Source organism: Panthera leo, chromosome A1, assembly GCF_018350215.1.
Source record: "Panthera leo isolate Ple1 chromosome A1, P.leo_Ple1_pat1.1, whole genome shotgun sequence".
NCBI lineage: Eukaryota > Metazoa > Chordata > Mammalia > Carnivora > Felidae > Panthera > Panthera leo.
In genome coordinates this window covers 211,683,338-211,699,045 of record NC_056679.1, presented here as the reverse complement: position 1 = coordinate 211,699,045, position 15,708 = coordinate 211,683,338, and the positions used below count along the sequence as shown (strand labels likewise).

General features: G+C 43.9%; 1 protein-coding gene across 1 annotated transcript; it reads right to left on the bottom strand.

Moving 5' to 3' along the window:
• Positions 1-5,905: 5,905 nt before the first annotated feature.
• LOC122198505 (A disintegrin and metalloproteinase with thrombospondin motifs 12-like) lies at positions 5,906-14,216 on the bottom strand. The gene is made up of 2 exons (XM_042903175.1): positions 13,856-14,216; positions 5,906-6,321 (listed from the first exon to the last, which is right to left on the bottom strand). Exons 1-2 carry the CDS (start codon positions 13,980-13,982, stop codon positions 5,906-5,908), a joined length of 543 nt encoding a protein of 180 aa, XP_042759109.1. The 5' UTR covers positions 13,983-14,216.
• Positions 14,217-15,708: the final 1,492 nt, after the last annotated feature.

Here is a 15,708-nt window from a genome sequence, read left to right as displayed (position 1 = left end):
AGTAGAGTGCACTACTCTAGAAATGTGTTTAGAAGTCCAATCTGGCCACTACGTGAGAAATGGCTTGCAGGGAATTGAGAGGAAGTGGAGGAACCACTTGGGAGGTCAATTCAGTGGTGACTAGAACTGGGGCAGAGTTTCTCAACCTCGAAACTATTGACATTTTGTACCATAAAATCCTTTGTCGGGGAGGGTCATTCTGTGGTTTGTAGAAAGTTTCCAACATCACTGGCCTTTACTTACCAGAAGCCCAAAGTAGTCATCCCTTCCCCAATTGTGACAGCCAAAAATATCTCCAGACATTGCCAAATGTGCCCTATAGGACAAAACTACCCCTGTTGAGAATGTGGAAGTGATAAGAGGGGTAGATTCTGCACATAGTTTGAAAGAAGAGCTGACAGGATTTGCTGATAAGAATAAATACAGAGTAGGAGAGAAAGAGATGAGTCAACCATAGGATGAGTCCATGGGTTTTGGCTGAACAACTGAAAGAATAAAGTTGACACGTACAACAATGGGGAAAATGGCAGGAGGAGGGAATCAAGAGTATTGCTATGAACATGTCAAATTTGAGATTCCTATCTGGCATACATGTGGAAATGGCAAACACAGTTGGAGTTGCAAGGAAATATCAGAGTTAGATACATAAATTTAGTAGTTATTCACATACATGTACAGAGATAGAGCTAGATGAGATAGATAGATAGATAGATAGATAGATAGATGATAGATAGATGATAGATAGATAGATAGATAGATAGAATAGATAATTATACAAATAGATGATTAGATAGATAATAATGATAGATAATGAATGAACAGAAGGACAGATGGTCAGATAAACTGACAGAGGAGTAGACAGCATTTGGGACTGGTCAGGATCACCTAATAGAGGATGAAGTTAGAGAAGAGGGAGCTACAGACAAAGCCCTGGGACACTCTAGTAGTTAAAGATATGGAAAGAAGCAAAGGATGTTGAGACAGAACTCTTAGGGTGGTAGGTAGGAGTAAAACCATAATAATGCAGTACCACTTACGCCAAGAGAAAAAAATACATAAAAATAGAAATTGTGTCAAACGGTGCTGAAACATAAGTACAGTGAAAACAGAGAGGCACCCACTGGCAACACAAAGTTCACTGATGACCTGACTAGAGCAGTTTTAATGAGGTGACCCAACAAGGTAGGTGAAGAGATTCAGTTACTCCTACTAAGCCAACAAGAGAACTGGATACTTTTCAAAAGTAGTTAGAGCTGTTATCTACAACAGCATGAAATAGGCAGGGCTGACTAACATAATTATCCATGTTTTTATGTAGGAATAGTTTGCAAGGGGGTTAAGGCAGTCACTGAAATGAAGGTTCTTGCTACAACTTTTGAGACAGGTTGGACACTTAAAAACCTATAAACAGTGTTTAGACACTAGAATTCTTCTAACTGAAAAGAAATCATAGATCATACTAATGAGGCATAGAAACTTAGGCCACAGCACAGAAGACTCTTCTCCAAACATACTGTGAATCAATAAACAGAATCTCACCTGTGAATAAAATGTGGTCATCCCGCCAGGCGCCATCTTTCAGCAGTGGGGGAGACAGTGAGGCTCAGCGCAGAAGAAACTATCATCCTATCTGATTTAGAATCAAAAAACTCTCCAAACCAGAATACTTCAAGAATAAATATGAGTAAACAAACAAAGGGAACAGATTTGCAAAAACGGTTTCACTAATTTTTCCCCAAATAAATTCTCTGACCCAGAAAAGTAAATTAAAAAAATACAAAGCAATTATTACAGTTCGTTTAACAGCCTCATTCTCTATTCACGCTAACTACCCTATAGGTGGGATAAGCCCGCTGGTCCATAAGGATAGCCCAACTAATGGGTGATACATTCGAGGACAATGTCTGGGAGATTTCCTGGTGAGAAATGCCATCAGAGTGAGATTTAGAATCCCTTCTAAGGAGCTATAGAATTCTCACCTTGGGAAGGAGAGAAAACCAAGCATCGTGGACCTTTTACTCCAACCAGTCAACCTGGATAGGTCTCATGGGAAGAAGTGGAAGAAACTTATCCTGTTCATCGACTGGACTAACTGTAACAAATGTCAATTCTACGAGTTTATATATAAGTTTATATAATTCCTACCAAAATCTCCGCAAATTTTTGTGGTCAGACTATTCTAAAATTTATATGGAAAGGCAAAGGAACTAGAATTACAAACACAATTTTGGGAAAAAATAAAATGTTAGGAATCAGTCTACTAGATTTCCAGACTACTTATATAGCTATAGCAATAAAGATGCTATTGATGGAATAGAACACAAAACTCAGACTCACAAAAATATCTCCAAATGAATTTCACAAACGTAGAAACAATTCAAAGGAGGGAAGTTAGCCTTTTTAAAACAAATGGTGCTGGAGCAGTTAGACACTCATAGGCCACAAGAAAAAAAGGGAGAGAATGAACCTCTACCTAAGCCTCACATCTTATACAAAAATTTACTCAGAATGGATTATGACTTAAATACAAAATGTACACATAAGGAGGGAGAGAGGCAGGAAGGAAATGGGTACGGCTGTAAAAGGACAACATGAGGAACTGTTTGTGATAGAAACGTTGGGCATCTTGACTATATCAATGTCAAACTGCTGCCTATGATACTGTGCAGTAATTCTGTAAGATGCTACCATTGGGAGGGACTGAGTCAAGGGTACATGGGATATCTCAGTATTTGTTCTTACAACTGCATATGAATCCACAACAACCTCAAAATAAAAAGTTTAACTAAAAAAAAAAAAAAAATAAGAATAATACCTCTTTGAAAATTGTAATCCATCATTGAGCTCAGATCAAGAAAGGAAATCTCAAGGTGCCAAAAGGGAAAAGGAAAGAGAGTTGAGGGGGAGTTGAAGCTGAGTGGCCCCCGAGAAAGAGAGCTATTTGGATTTGGGTCAGGACCTAATTCTCCAGTAGGGGTGGGAATTGAGGTTAGGGTTTAGGATAGAGCCAAAAACCATATTCACTTTAATAAAGCCTGAGCTGAGCAATACTGTCTCTGACTGTGAACAAAAATTTAAAATATTTATTAAAATAAAAACATTACAAATATTTACTGACTCGGGTATCCAGGAGCCTAGACTGAGTCCTCGGTGGAGGTGGGGTACCCATGAAGAATCTGAACCCCAGTCCCATATCATACACAAATGTGCAGGATAACATTTTGCAGAAAATCTCAGCTGAAATACTAACAACATAGCCTGGAGCAAATCCGATAGGGTCCCTGGCAATAGCAAATCCAAAACCACCCCACTGGAATTCTCACAGGTAATGACTCCCACTGAGGATCAATTCTAAGTCTAATTGATTAAACAACACAGTCTCTCCATCAAAAAACTTAGAATGGAACAAATCAACTAAACTGTTCAAAAAAAAAATTCTGTAACTTTAAGGTTATAAAGACTTCAGAGGAGAGGGTGGTGAGAATGTTAAAGATGACCAAGGAGGGGCTGCTGGGCAGGACATGGGCTGACTGTCTGAGAGCAGCTCCCAAGAGGATGGGGACCAGAGGTGTGTGGAAGGTATTAAATGGAGGAAGGAGGCCATCCCACACCCTGTCATGAGTGACCTTTCTTGGGTCTTCAGTCCGCAACCATCTGAGCCTGCTCCAAGGGACACTAAATAGACCTTAAATTTTAGGCAACTCTAAGAGAACACAGTCTCCAGCATTACCATGGCTATATCTAAAGCAAAGAATATGCCAGCCCTGAGCCAGAGGAAGGAAAAGCTCATGTCTTGTTCTACATGACAGTGTTTTGTTCCTCAGAAAGCTTTCTCAAATGCCACCTCTGTCCTTAGGAATGGTGAGGGGCTTAAAAGCCAATATACATCCTAAGCCTGCCATCCTGTGAATTTGAGTGTGGGGTCGTTTTGGTGAAAAGGAAAATAAATATCCCAGAGGTCAGATCCCAGACAAGTGATCAGGGGAAACCAGACACAAGGCCAACCACTATCCTTTTGATGAGAAGCACTGACGATGATGGCACACGAGCAAATGAACTTGAAGCCAGCCAGTTCGTATGCTCACAGAAAGGAAGGAAACTCATTTGGATTTTACAGCTTATTTTATAACTATCATTAACTGTTCAATTCTGTGTGAAAGGCACAAAACTAATCCCAGTAGATTGGTTCTTCTGACAAAATCATTTAGTGATTTGAATCTAAAAGTTTCCATCATCCTGGCTACCACATTAGTCCATTAGTTAATATTTGCTTCTTTGTGCTCCTGTACTTAGAATGAATCTGGAATCTGAATCTGAAAATGCCCACATGGTACTTTGCTCTGCTCCCTGGGGCCATTTGAAATTGAAAAGCTCCCAGCATTCTGTTTCCAAGCCTGACATAATGCTAACCAGTGTGCAATCTCCCTTAGAAAGCACAAGAGGAAAAGAGGGGGCAATTGAGAGCAGCGGTTCTCAGCCCTGGCTGCATGTTAGAATTACTTGGGAAGAGCTTTAGAGTAATATTGACTAATGTTGCTAATTAATACCTGCTCACACTAATTCATTGGCTGTCAACATTTACCACACATTAGAATTTTCTTGGGAGCTTTAAAAAAATACTGATGTCTGCGCTTCACCCTCAGACCAGGTAAATCAGAACATCTGGGAAGAGGGGTGGGGAACGGGTATTTTAAAAGCTCCTGGGTTGATCCTAATGTTCGATCAGGGCCAGTGCTTCTTAAACTTTACTGAGCATCAGAATCTCCTGAAAAGCTTATTAAACCAAGGATTTTAAATACGCAGGCAACAGAGACAGAAAGTAGATTAGTGGTTCCCCAAAACTAGGGGAGATGAGGGGATTGGGGGGTGCCTGGTAAGGGGTAGAAGGACTCAGCCTCAAAATAACTGCCCAATAAAGTTATTCAACTTCTCCAAGCTTCATCATCTAGAAAAATAACAAAGATGGGGGGTTGGGGGGTAGAAGAGGACAATGTACATAAACCACCTCATAAATGACACATTCCAGTACCTGGCATATCGGAAATATAAAAAAAAAAAATGATAATGACAGCCAACATCCATTGACTGTATTATTTACCAAGCGGTCTTCTAAGTTTTATATATATATATATATATATATATATGTATATATATATATATATATATATATATATATATAAATTCATTTCATTCTCACAATACTGTACTATAGGTGCCGGTAAATTTTTTCTGTAAAAGTCAGAGAGCAATTTTTGGGCCTCGTGGGCCATACAGTCCTTATCCCAACTACTGAGCTCTGCTGTTGTAGTTTGAAAGCAGCCATACACAGTATAAACACATGAGCTTATCTGTGTTCCCATAAAACTTTATTTATAAAAAACAAGAGGCAGTCCAGATTTGGTCTGTGGGCCATACTTTGCCAACCCTTTTTCTATGAGTTGGGTACTGTCATTATCTCCACTTTACAAACGAGCAAACAAAGGCACAAAGGGATAAACGGACTGCCTAACTTCCCACACCGAATCTGATTACGAAGTACACATAGTCAGCCATTATGCCATAGCAGCTACTCACCACTGGTAAGCCTCTCAGTCCAAATTCAGGTTTTCCTAACTCCAAAGGGCCGGCCAGCCAGTTAGTCACAATACCCTCCGAGCCGCTGCAGAGACTGAAGACCCACCTCCAATCCTCCCCTCCTCCCATGCTGTTCCCGGTTGAACCCTCCCTGCTCTGAACCCTCAGTGCCTTGACTCTCCATACCTCCCAGATCGATCCACTTTTTATGTGATTTTCTGCATTTCTCCCCAGCCCATTTGGCAGCCTGGACCACGCTCATCACAAGTGCTCAATGTGTATGTGCTGAATGTGTCTGTGAACCCACTGGTGCTGGACGTGCAGGACGAGCCTATAGGGGCCTGGGGACAGAGAAGGGAGGTAGGTGATGGACCCGGGCACTCACCAGTCCCTGGCAGGCACTGAGTGCTGCAACCCCGATTCTGGTGCCCTGTTGCAGAACTGTGCCCCTGAGATGGCAGGGGGGTGCCGAGGAAGCCACCATCTTAACACGGGAAAGATTTCCGTATCTCCTCTCCACGATATAGCTTTTGGAAAGAAATCCCTGATTGACTGACAAGTTGAAGAACAGGTCCTTCTCCTCGTGGGAAATTCTATAGTACACCCGATCCTCTGGGCCATCCAAATCTCTCTTCCTCCTGTCGCTGGTGACGGGATGGCGCAGGCCATGTGATAGAAAATGCCCACTGGCATCTACGCGGACAGGAGCCACCACGTGATATTCTGGCAGGGCCTTGACAAAATGCGCTGAAAGAAAAGGACACAAAAAATAAAACCGAGGGAATTCCCTGATGAGTCTACGGCAAGGTGAATGCTCTGCTATTTGGAACTTAGACTTCAGCTCGCGGATCGCAAAGTACCACTGCTGACTTGAAGTTTACAGATTGTGTCTACCACGCATGTACTGTCAACAGTAAATTCCCTGAACGACTCAAACTGACTCGGGGCCCCTCCTTGACGACACGTGGCAGTCTGCACCGACACAAAGGCACAGCTCTGGACGGCAGATGCTTTGCCGGAGACAGATTAAAATGAGAATTAATGCCTGAGTACTGTTAGGAAAGGGGCAAGGTCAGTATAAGGAATATTTCATATTTCGAGGCTTGAGTTCATTAGTACAAATCACAGAGCTTGGCTGTTTGTTACAAAGAGCTTAAACGCCTCAGGAACTTCCCATTAACTCAGGTTAGAGGGAAAATGAAAAAACAGCTAACCCACCATACACACTGACAAACTTCACACCCATTGCAGCCTAAGTGTTCTGCAACGTAGCAAAGGCTGCTTAAAGAAACTTGGATGTTTATTTTTATTTTTAAAAAACGCACAAAATAAAAGGGTAAGATGAACCCTGCCACTTTAAAAAATGCTAGACGGGAACACTCGTCTCTGCCACACACAGGGACACACGCCTTTTGACTCGTTTGTGTTTAAAGTCCCCGCCCCCTCCTCTTCATTCTGATGTTTGAGAATAACAAGGAGTCTCTCTAGCAGGGGCTAATCATCACTCGGGATTACAGGCTACTTCCAGCAAACCAGTAGCCACTTAGTAAAAAAACTAATCTTTTGCTTTAGAGGGAAAAAAAAAAAAAGGAAAGAAAAGAAAAGAAAAGGAGCAAGGGAGGAAGAGAGAGAGAAACAAATTCCACTTGCCACCTCCTAGATGGATTTCTTGCACTTCGAGCTCACATTGCTTTGTTCGTATTACCACTCCCAGCTACAGTGTCTTTTGCACTTTCTACCAATACTCTGTGCATTCCCATGTATGTTTTAAGTCTCAACTCCAGTTCCCCCTCTTCTTTCACTTAAAGTCCCTGGTTGAAGTTCTTTCTCCCTCCTTTGGACCCTCACCCAAGGCCTTACTTCCTGTAGCTCCCAGAATGGTCTCATTTTACAAGGCCTTTTGTTCATCGCACTTTATTCCCAAAGCCTTTGGAGCCTAGAACCTTGCACGTGGCAGCCTGGCTTGTAACGTGTTGCTGTATCAGGGAGTATGTTTGTGGCTGGTTCATTATAAGAACTGGGCTTAATAGAATACATTTATAAAACAGCCTCCCCCCACCTCACCCTCCCCCTGCCAGACAACTGCCTTCAAACACACTTTGTGAAATTGTTCACTTCTGCCTTGGATGAAATATGGGCAGAGCAGAGTTTTCACTCTTAGGTACTAATAAACAGTCTCAATGTTTAGGTATAAAAAATCCAGACCCATTGCTTCTAATTGCAACACTTAGGAGCAATAGATCACATAGCAACATGGAGAAATCTTTAAAAACAATGTTCACTGAAAAATAAGAAACAATACAAGTGAATGCAGAGCCATCTACATCAATGGAAAATACATGCACACAAAAACAATAATACAAAGTCTGCCAGAACATATGCAAAAAAATACATATGGAACCCATTAAAATGGTTTTCCACGAGGAGGAATGGGAGTGGGGACAAAAATGCATTAAAAAATAAAACCAGAAAGGGGTTTTGCACAAAATGATGACGCTAGTGTGCCATGACCTAGGAGTCACAATGACTCAGTCCTCTGTACTGCCTACTCCCCAAGGAATATCTGGACATCTTTAATATCAGAGTTTCACTGCCCTTCCAAGTTCAGACCTTAGGAGAGGATAGGCCAGGTTAGGTGGGGCAAGGGTAGATGTGGTTGACTTCCACAGTATTATTCTCAGCTACTCTTCTCTTCTACTACTCATGGCAACACCTCTGACTACCCCAGGATGAGCAGTGGACGGAAGTTAAGGGCAGAAAAAGTCTTATTTAACGGTGTATAGCCATCATCTTGCAATGGGACCAGCAGTCCCATTGGACTGGTCACTGCCCAGATGCTGACTCTTCTCAGGAGAAGTTCCGTGTCCCTTATAAGACCTGTCTCTGAACATACATCTCAAAAAACTCACCATGATTTTTGAAAGTATAAAATGAAAGATAAAGGTTGCCTAAGCTCTAGCAACTATTGTTCAAGGAATAAAGAAGCAAACAAATTTAGAGCCTTTGACCTAGTTGCTTTTGATCTAATGGATTTTGATCTCATGGATTTTTGATCTAATGGATTTTGATCTAATGGATTTTTAGGAGAGCCAACATAAGCTGGCTATATAATAATGTAATGATAATAACCACAGTAACCATTTCATGACCACCTGCTATGATCCAAGTACCACAGGTCTCTTCTCATTCAGTACTCACACAACTGTGATTCACAGATTCAGTGAATTCCCTTTTCATAGATGAAGAAACTGAGCCTACGAGAGGGCACAGAGTCAATATGCAACATTATCCATATTGAAATCTCATGGTTCTTATTTCAAAGCCACGTTCTTAGCCACTTCCCTTCGCGTACATAAACAGTGCACTTGGCAGAGACTATGACCTAGTAGAAGTGATACTACCACCGCCCCCTGCCCCCACCCTTCCCCAGGGATGATGATCTGACAAGAAAATAATGGCTTGACTTCTTTAAGACGCCTCAATTTGCACAGCAATAAATGGAGATAATAACTGCCTATTTATCAGGTACAGTAATAAGAGATAAGACTAGTTTTGCCTCTTCATTTGACTGCAAACCAAGTAGCGAAGCCATGGCAGCCCATAAGTGTGGGCAGAAATAAGAGGCCACGTACATAAAGGGTGTGACTTATGTGGTGGCCCAACTGCACTTGCCTCACCTACACAAGGGCGTAATAACAGTATCTACCTACCTTCTAGGGTGGTTTTGAGGATCCAGTGGATTAATATATGTAATGGATTTAGAAGAGTGCTCGACAAATAGCACTCAATAGCTACTATTAGTATTAAAGATAGAAACTTGGCCACCAAGGATCACCATGGCCATAAATAGATGTAACCTCCAAGCAGAGACAGGGGAGAATCCCATGCTCACCTTGGCTTCCTCTCGGTAGGTACTCATTTTGGAAGATGAGATAGCTACGACCTTGGCCAATAGAAAGCCCGGCTCAGAGGAGATATGACAGGAATGGAGAAATAAGATGTCAGGAAATAATAAGAGCTCCTCATTTTTACCATTTCTATGGTTAAGCACAGCATTTAGAGTATATCAACTTGGTCTTGTCTAATCTTTACAGTTCTCTGGGACAGGTATTATTAAGCGTCCCTCATCTAGCCTTCATTCCCTCCACTGTAAAAAGACAATGAAGAGGGGGGCGCCTGGGTGACTCAGTCGGTTAAGCGGCCGACTACGGCTCAGGTCATGATTTCGCGGTCCGTGAGTTCGAGTCCCGCGTTGAGCTCTGTGCTGACAGCTCAGAGCCTGGAGCCTGCTTCAGATTCTGCGTCTCCCTCTCTCTGACCCTCCCCCGTTCATGTTCTGTCTCTCTCTGTCTCAAAAATAAACGTTTAAAAAAATTTAAAAAAAAAAAAGACAATGAAGAGGGGTGAGGATTCATTCTGGGGCAATCTGACCCCAGAGTCCACCCTTCTAACCTCTGCCTTTGCTGCTTCTCAAGCATCTACCACTGAGACCAGATGTCAAGGTGGGGCGTCAACAGGGCTGGGGGGAGGGGCGGGGACTGAGACTCACTGTAATCACATTACCATCTGCAGGTTTATGGAAATACATTATAAGCCCTAAATACTTGGATTTGCCTTATTGAAAATTAGACTTGAAACCCTTGGTCACAAACATGGATGATACTTCATGAGAAATCTGAGTGAGCCTGTTGGCACAAGTGCTTTTGAAAATACACAACACCAACCGATCTTTCACCCTCTGCTTAGAAAGAAAGGAAAGAGGTGAGAGAATATTTACCTGCCAGATTTTATAGCTTAGGTTAAATCTATACTTACCCTTTACTTTGATTATTTCCATCTTAGAGAACAATAAATTTCTAAGACTCTTAATAAAAAGCACAATGAAATTCTGTAATAGTTCATTTTCATAATTCTCTTTCACGGGTTGTTGTAACCTTTCAAATATACTTTTATCATAGAAAACTATATGTGTCAAAATGTGGAGAACAGTGTTGATCCCATCAAAGTTGTAAAGTACAATACACAAGGTTGGATTTTCTCACGAACCCTACGACAACTAACCTCCAGACCATAATTGCTTATGATAATTAACACAAATAAAATATTAAAACTGTGAAGTCTCTTCTTTCATTAAGAGAATATATGAGGGGCGCCTGGGTGGCGCTGAAGTGTCAGTTAAGCGTGCGACTTCGGCTCAGGTCATGATCTCACAGCTTGTGGGTTCGAGCCCAGCATCGGGCTCTGTACTGACAGCTTGCTCAGAGCCTGGACCTTGCTTTAGATTCTGTGTCTCCTTCTCTCTCTGCCCCTCCCCCGCTCGTGCTCTGTCTCTCAAAAATAAATAAAATTAAAATAACTAAAATTAAATTATAATTTAAAAAAATTTTAAAGAGAATATATGAAATAATTTCCTTCCTTATTTTTTCAAAGAGCATAGATACATGACGAGAACATTTGTCTTGAAGTACGCTTGAAACGCTTGTCTTGAAACACTCCTTGTGTTCTTGCAAAACCCATGCGGCAGAAAGCATATCTCCACCACGGGATAAAGTGCCTGCCCTGTTGATTTCAGAGTCGCCAGGAGCAAAAGAGACCACAGAAGCAGCTAGTGACTTGCAGACTGTACAAGGGATAAGGACCCCAAGGGGCTGTCACTGGCTGTAGAAGAGAGGCAGTATGCTGTGTACAAGAGCAGTATTTCCCATTGTTCTGATACTTAGTTGGGAACCAAGGCATCTTGTGGAAGGCACTGCACGTGTATCTATATCACAAGTGAGCGATGTGGAAAGAATACTGGGCAGAGTTTGTCAAATCTGCCATTTTTGGTCCCAAGAAAGATTGGATTTGCCTTCATGCTCCTTCCCAGGGCTAAAATCCTGCCTCTGCCCAACCCTTAGAACTAGAAAGAACGTTAATGATTATATGGAACTAGAATGTTTCCAACTGTGGGATGTTGTGTAATTCCTTTCACCCCTCTGGTGACGTGGCATTTAATAGGTGCTGACAGACTCATCTCCTAGCCCCTCCCCCTCTTCATCTGTAAAAAGAAGGATGGGAGACATGATATAGGAAGTGATTTGCCAGTTTAAAGGTTCTGAACTTGGGTGCGATTCAAAAATGTTGTCAGAGTAGAAATGGAAACTGGGAGTTTGGCTCATTGTGAAATGGCAGGCTGGTCATTTGGGGCAAAAACCAGGTCATCCTATTACCAAGAAACCTTAGAATTTTCTCATCCCTTCCCTCTACCTCTCTCCTTCTCTACACCCCCCCTCCCACCTCAGTTTTTCTCCCTCTCTCCACTCAGTTTTAAATAAAGCCTGCTTAGAAATTTCTGTTGTACCAAATGCAGATTACTTGTAAATCCACTGGTGAGTTGATTAAAAACAAATATTCTGGAGAAAAGTCTTTTAAAAACAAATTGCTTTTAAAACCTAAATATCTGCACATCGCTAATAAACTCAGGGCACTTCACAGCTGTTTTTCAATATCAAATACTCTCAGCACCTAATCCCAATGGTAACCAAGGAAAACAACCACCTCTCACCTTCCAGGCAGGAAAGAGCAAAGCCCAGTAGTGTCTGCTCTATACTAAGCTGAATTCGCTTACAAAGTAGATCTGGAGCAAGGGGAGCTGCAAACCAACCCAGGAGAATGTGTGTCTTTGAACCAAATCATCTCCAAATGCCCTGGGAAGTGCTCACAGGCTTTGTTTGTGCTGCCAGAAGAGAGACTTTTCACAAAGGGGCTGTTTTTCAAAGAAAAACAAACGCTGCTATTTTAAACTTGGGGGTGGGAGATTGTATCTGGACCGTTTACACAAGCAAGTGCTGGCTGATTGACATCTAACCCCGGTGGTGTTTGGGCTCCAGCTTCCAAGGAAAGCAAAGGGACTTGTTTCTGATGGCTCTTGAAGTCACAGCAGATGAGCTCTCAGCAGTATTAGAACTTTGCAACGTAGGCAGAACGCTGTGTGGAAATCCTCAACAAAGACAAGCTCGTGATGTCTGCCACCCAAGTGGTCTTGGGGATTAAGGGGGTCAGAATGCTAGGGAAGCTTCTCGAGACTGGAGCACAGTCAGCAAACACAGGACTTAATGGATGTTAAAGCAGTGCTCTGTGTGTGTGTGTGTGTGTGTGTGTGTGTGTGTGTGTGTCTGTGTCTGTGTGTGTGTGTGAGTGTGTATGTGTATGTGTGTGTGTGAGTGTGTATGTGTCTGTGTGTGTCTGTGTATGTGTGTGTTGTCCCTATTATTGCTGCGAGGCCAGCCACTGAAGCCAGGCTACCTGGGTTCAAAACCTCACTCCACCGTGAGCTGGGCCAATAAACTCACCAAATTTCCTCATCTTTAAAACAGAGGCAGTAACAACAATCCCTGCACCCCAGAAGGCTGTTGTCAGTGGTTGCTGGGCTGACACATACAGGGTGCCTTAGCAGTCTTGGTGCAGGGAACTTTCTCCAGCCACTCAGGCCTTGATGGAGCTCTGTTTCTCCCAGACGGCCCAAGGAACTCCCTACCAAATGGGAAAGTGTCTCTGACCCTTCCAAGTCCAATAAAAAAGCAGAGGCAGCAGTGTGGCTCTGCTCTAGGTGTTAGGCTTAAATAACACCAAACTGTCATCACACCCTCTTCCAGTGTTTTCTATAGCATTATGAGTTTCATGACATTCAGGAGATGCAGCCAGCTGTGATCAGGAAGGCAGGACAGAGAAAGGTGAGCCCCTAAGGTGGTAAATTCTCCCCCAAAAGAACAGTTATTTTTAAAACACAGGACTTAATCTTTCCAGGAAACCAAAACACAGCCAAACTCACTCAGCAGGGGGCCGGAATCACATTTCCCCTCCCCTGTCCAGAGTTGAAACTAACCAAAAATACTGCAATGACTGCCAGTGGTGATTGGAACTCAAAAAAAAAAAAAAAAAAAAAAAAAAAAAATCATTTTCCGTGTTCAGAATTTGAAAAATAGAGGATTGAAACACTGCAGCATTGAAAGAGAAGACAAAAGGCGGGGCGTTACCAGCTATCACTTGGGTCTTTCCTGCCTCAGCGTTGGTGTGAAAGAGATCCGGGATACTCGCCTTTCAGTAAGAATTAAGGAATCACCACCTTCAACAATGAATTCCGAGACACCCTATGTCACTGAGCTCCCAGCCTAGATTTCCTTACGACTCAGCCAAACGGCTTTGCAGAGTTCAGCCAGTGGGGGAGGGGATGGGGAAGCAACCAACTTTCCACGCGTCTCACCACCACGGTTTTCAAAGGAGATAAAGAAAAGCCACTAACCTTGCCTCCTGTCCGGGAAGTGCACCGGGCCTGGCTGAGCTTGTGTCCCATAGCAAAGGGCCCCAAAGTTAAGGAGGTGAGCTACAACGGAGAGGTTTGCAAGCCAGCTCCTCTGGGCACATGGCATGATTCAGTTGTTGGGGAGAAGAAAAGTCGACGAGGTTTAGCTTTCAGCTCAAGAAATCAAGTCCTCGCCCGTGGCCGAGCAGGAAGATGCAGGGGTGCATGGTCCAGGAGTGGGACGGAGCGGCTGCGAAGCTACCCACGATCTCCTTTGGCTTTGTTAAGCAGAAAGGGGCTAGTTACCTTGATCCCCCTTCCCTCCTGAAAGGGGAGCGATTCGACTGGCAGCGCCCGCTTTCCGCGGGGCGTGGAACGGGTCAGGGCGGAGGGGGCAGCCCACCCAAGATCGCCACCCCTCCGCCTTCCGCGCTCGGCCTCGCAGCCAACTCCGCGCATCTTCCTCGGGCCTCCCACCCCCGCGCTCCTCCGGCCCCGCCCAGAGCCCTGCCGCGCGGGCCAAATAGGGGGAGACCCGGGAGAGCCGCCCTGGGCGGGACGGCGAGTGAGAGGCCCCCCAGGCCGGCCCTCCCTGGCTGAAATACAGGCCGAGAGTGCTGGGCGCCGAGCTGGGGCACGGGGGACCCCACTCCCTCACCCTCCCCAGCTCAGTGCTGCCCCCTTGGCTGCCCTTCTCGGCTCCGTTTCCCAACTTTTCCTGACCTGGCTCTACCAAGACCCCTCGCTCAGCCAGACGTCTCTGGGATTCCCTTCCAAGGCAAGCTAAGACTTCCATTTTAAAAAGTAATGGGCAATTTCTCTCTTTGCCAAGTCACGCAGAGGGAAATGGCCTGAGCTAAGCTTCTAGTTCGACGCTTGACAAGTCCCTTCTTCGCCACAAAGACGTGACGAGACCAGATAATTATGAGCCACGCTGGGTCTGCAGGTCTCTGGTGCTCTTCTACTTTTATAACCCCACCTTTCCTAGCCCACCTCCACTCACCCGTAAGGAGAGTGGAGGAAATAAGCAAGCCGGAGACCATGTGAAGGTAGCGCTCCAGTTTACCTGCACAGGCTGCCCACGGAGGGGACATCCATTCAGAGGCTCAAGCTGTACATTACTGAGACAATGCTGCAAACCAGGGAGCTTGCCAGGCATCCTGAGAATTTACTGGAATAATCCAGCCAAGATTTCACACCTCTGGGCTGAAACAGGCCTCCTTACACCATTCAGGAGGAATTCGGCTCCATACTGGTTCTCCATGGCTTCCAGCCAACCATATGTGTTCCTTGAGAGGCTGGGGAAACCGACTCATTCAACCTCTCGCAGGCCTGGGCAGGAACGTCAAAGCGGTGATCTAAGTGCAAGGTGGTTCTCGCAGGTTTGTGGTGGGCATGGATCCTTCAGACTGGATACATATGCGCCACGATATTGAATTAGTTTCCTATTATTCACGTTACAAATTCCCATAAACTTGGTGAGTTAAAACAGCACAAATTTAATATCATACAGTTGGAGGTCAGAAGTCTGAGATAGGTCTTACTGGCTTAAAATCAAGGTGTAAGCACAGCTGCCTTCCTTTCTGGAGGCAGAGAAGAGTCATTTTCTTGCCTTTTTTATCTTCTAAGACCACATTTCCTGGCTCCTTGCCCTCTTCCCCCATTTTCAAAGTCAGCACTGGCCTTTGAATCTCTTATAGGGCATCATCCTGACACTATCTCTTTTCCTTCCCTTTTCCATTTATAAGGACCCTTGTAATTACAATTTGGGCCCACCACCAAAACTTCGTATTCTGTCAGCCCTTCCAAACCTTTGTACCCAGTACCCTGGGTCTTCAGCCTAGTAAGGACTG

Excerpts from the sequence above, each read along its gene's own strand:
- LOC122198505 (XM_042903175.1), bottom strand. The coding sequence starts at position 13,982 with ATGCCATGTGCCCAGAGGAGCTGGCTTGCAAACCTCTCCGTTGTAGCT. Across the intron at positions 6,322-13,855 it reads CTTCCCGGACAGGAGGCAAG|CGCATTTTGTCAAGGCCCTG; the intron begins GTTAGTGGCTTT and ends CTTTTCTTTCAG.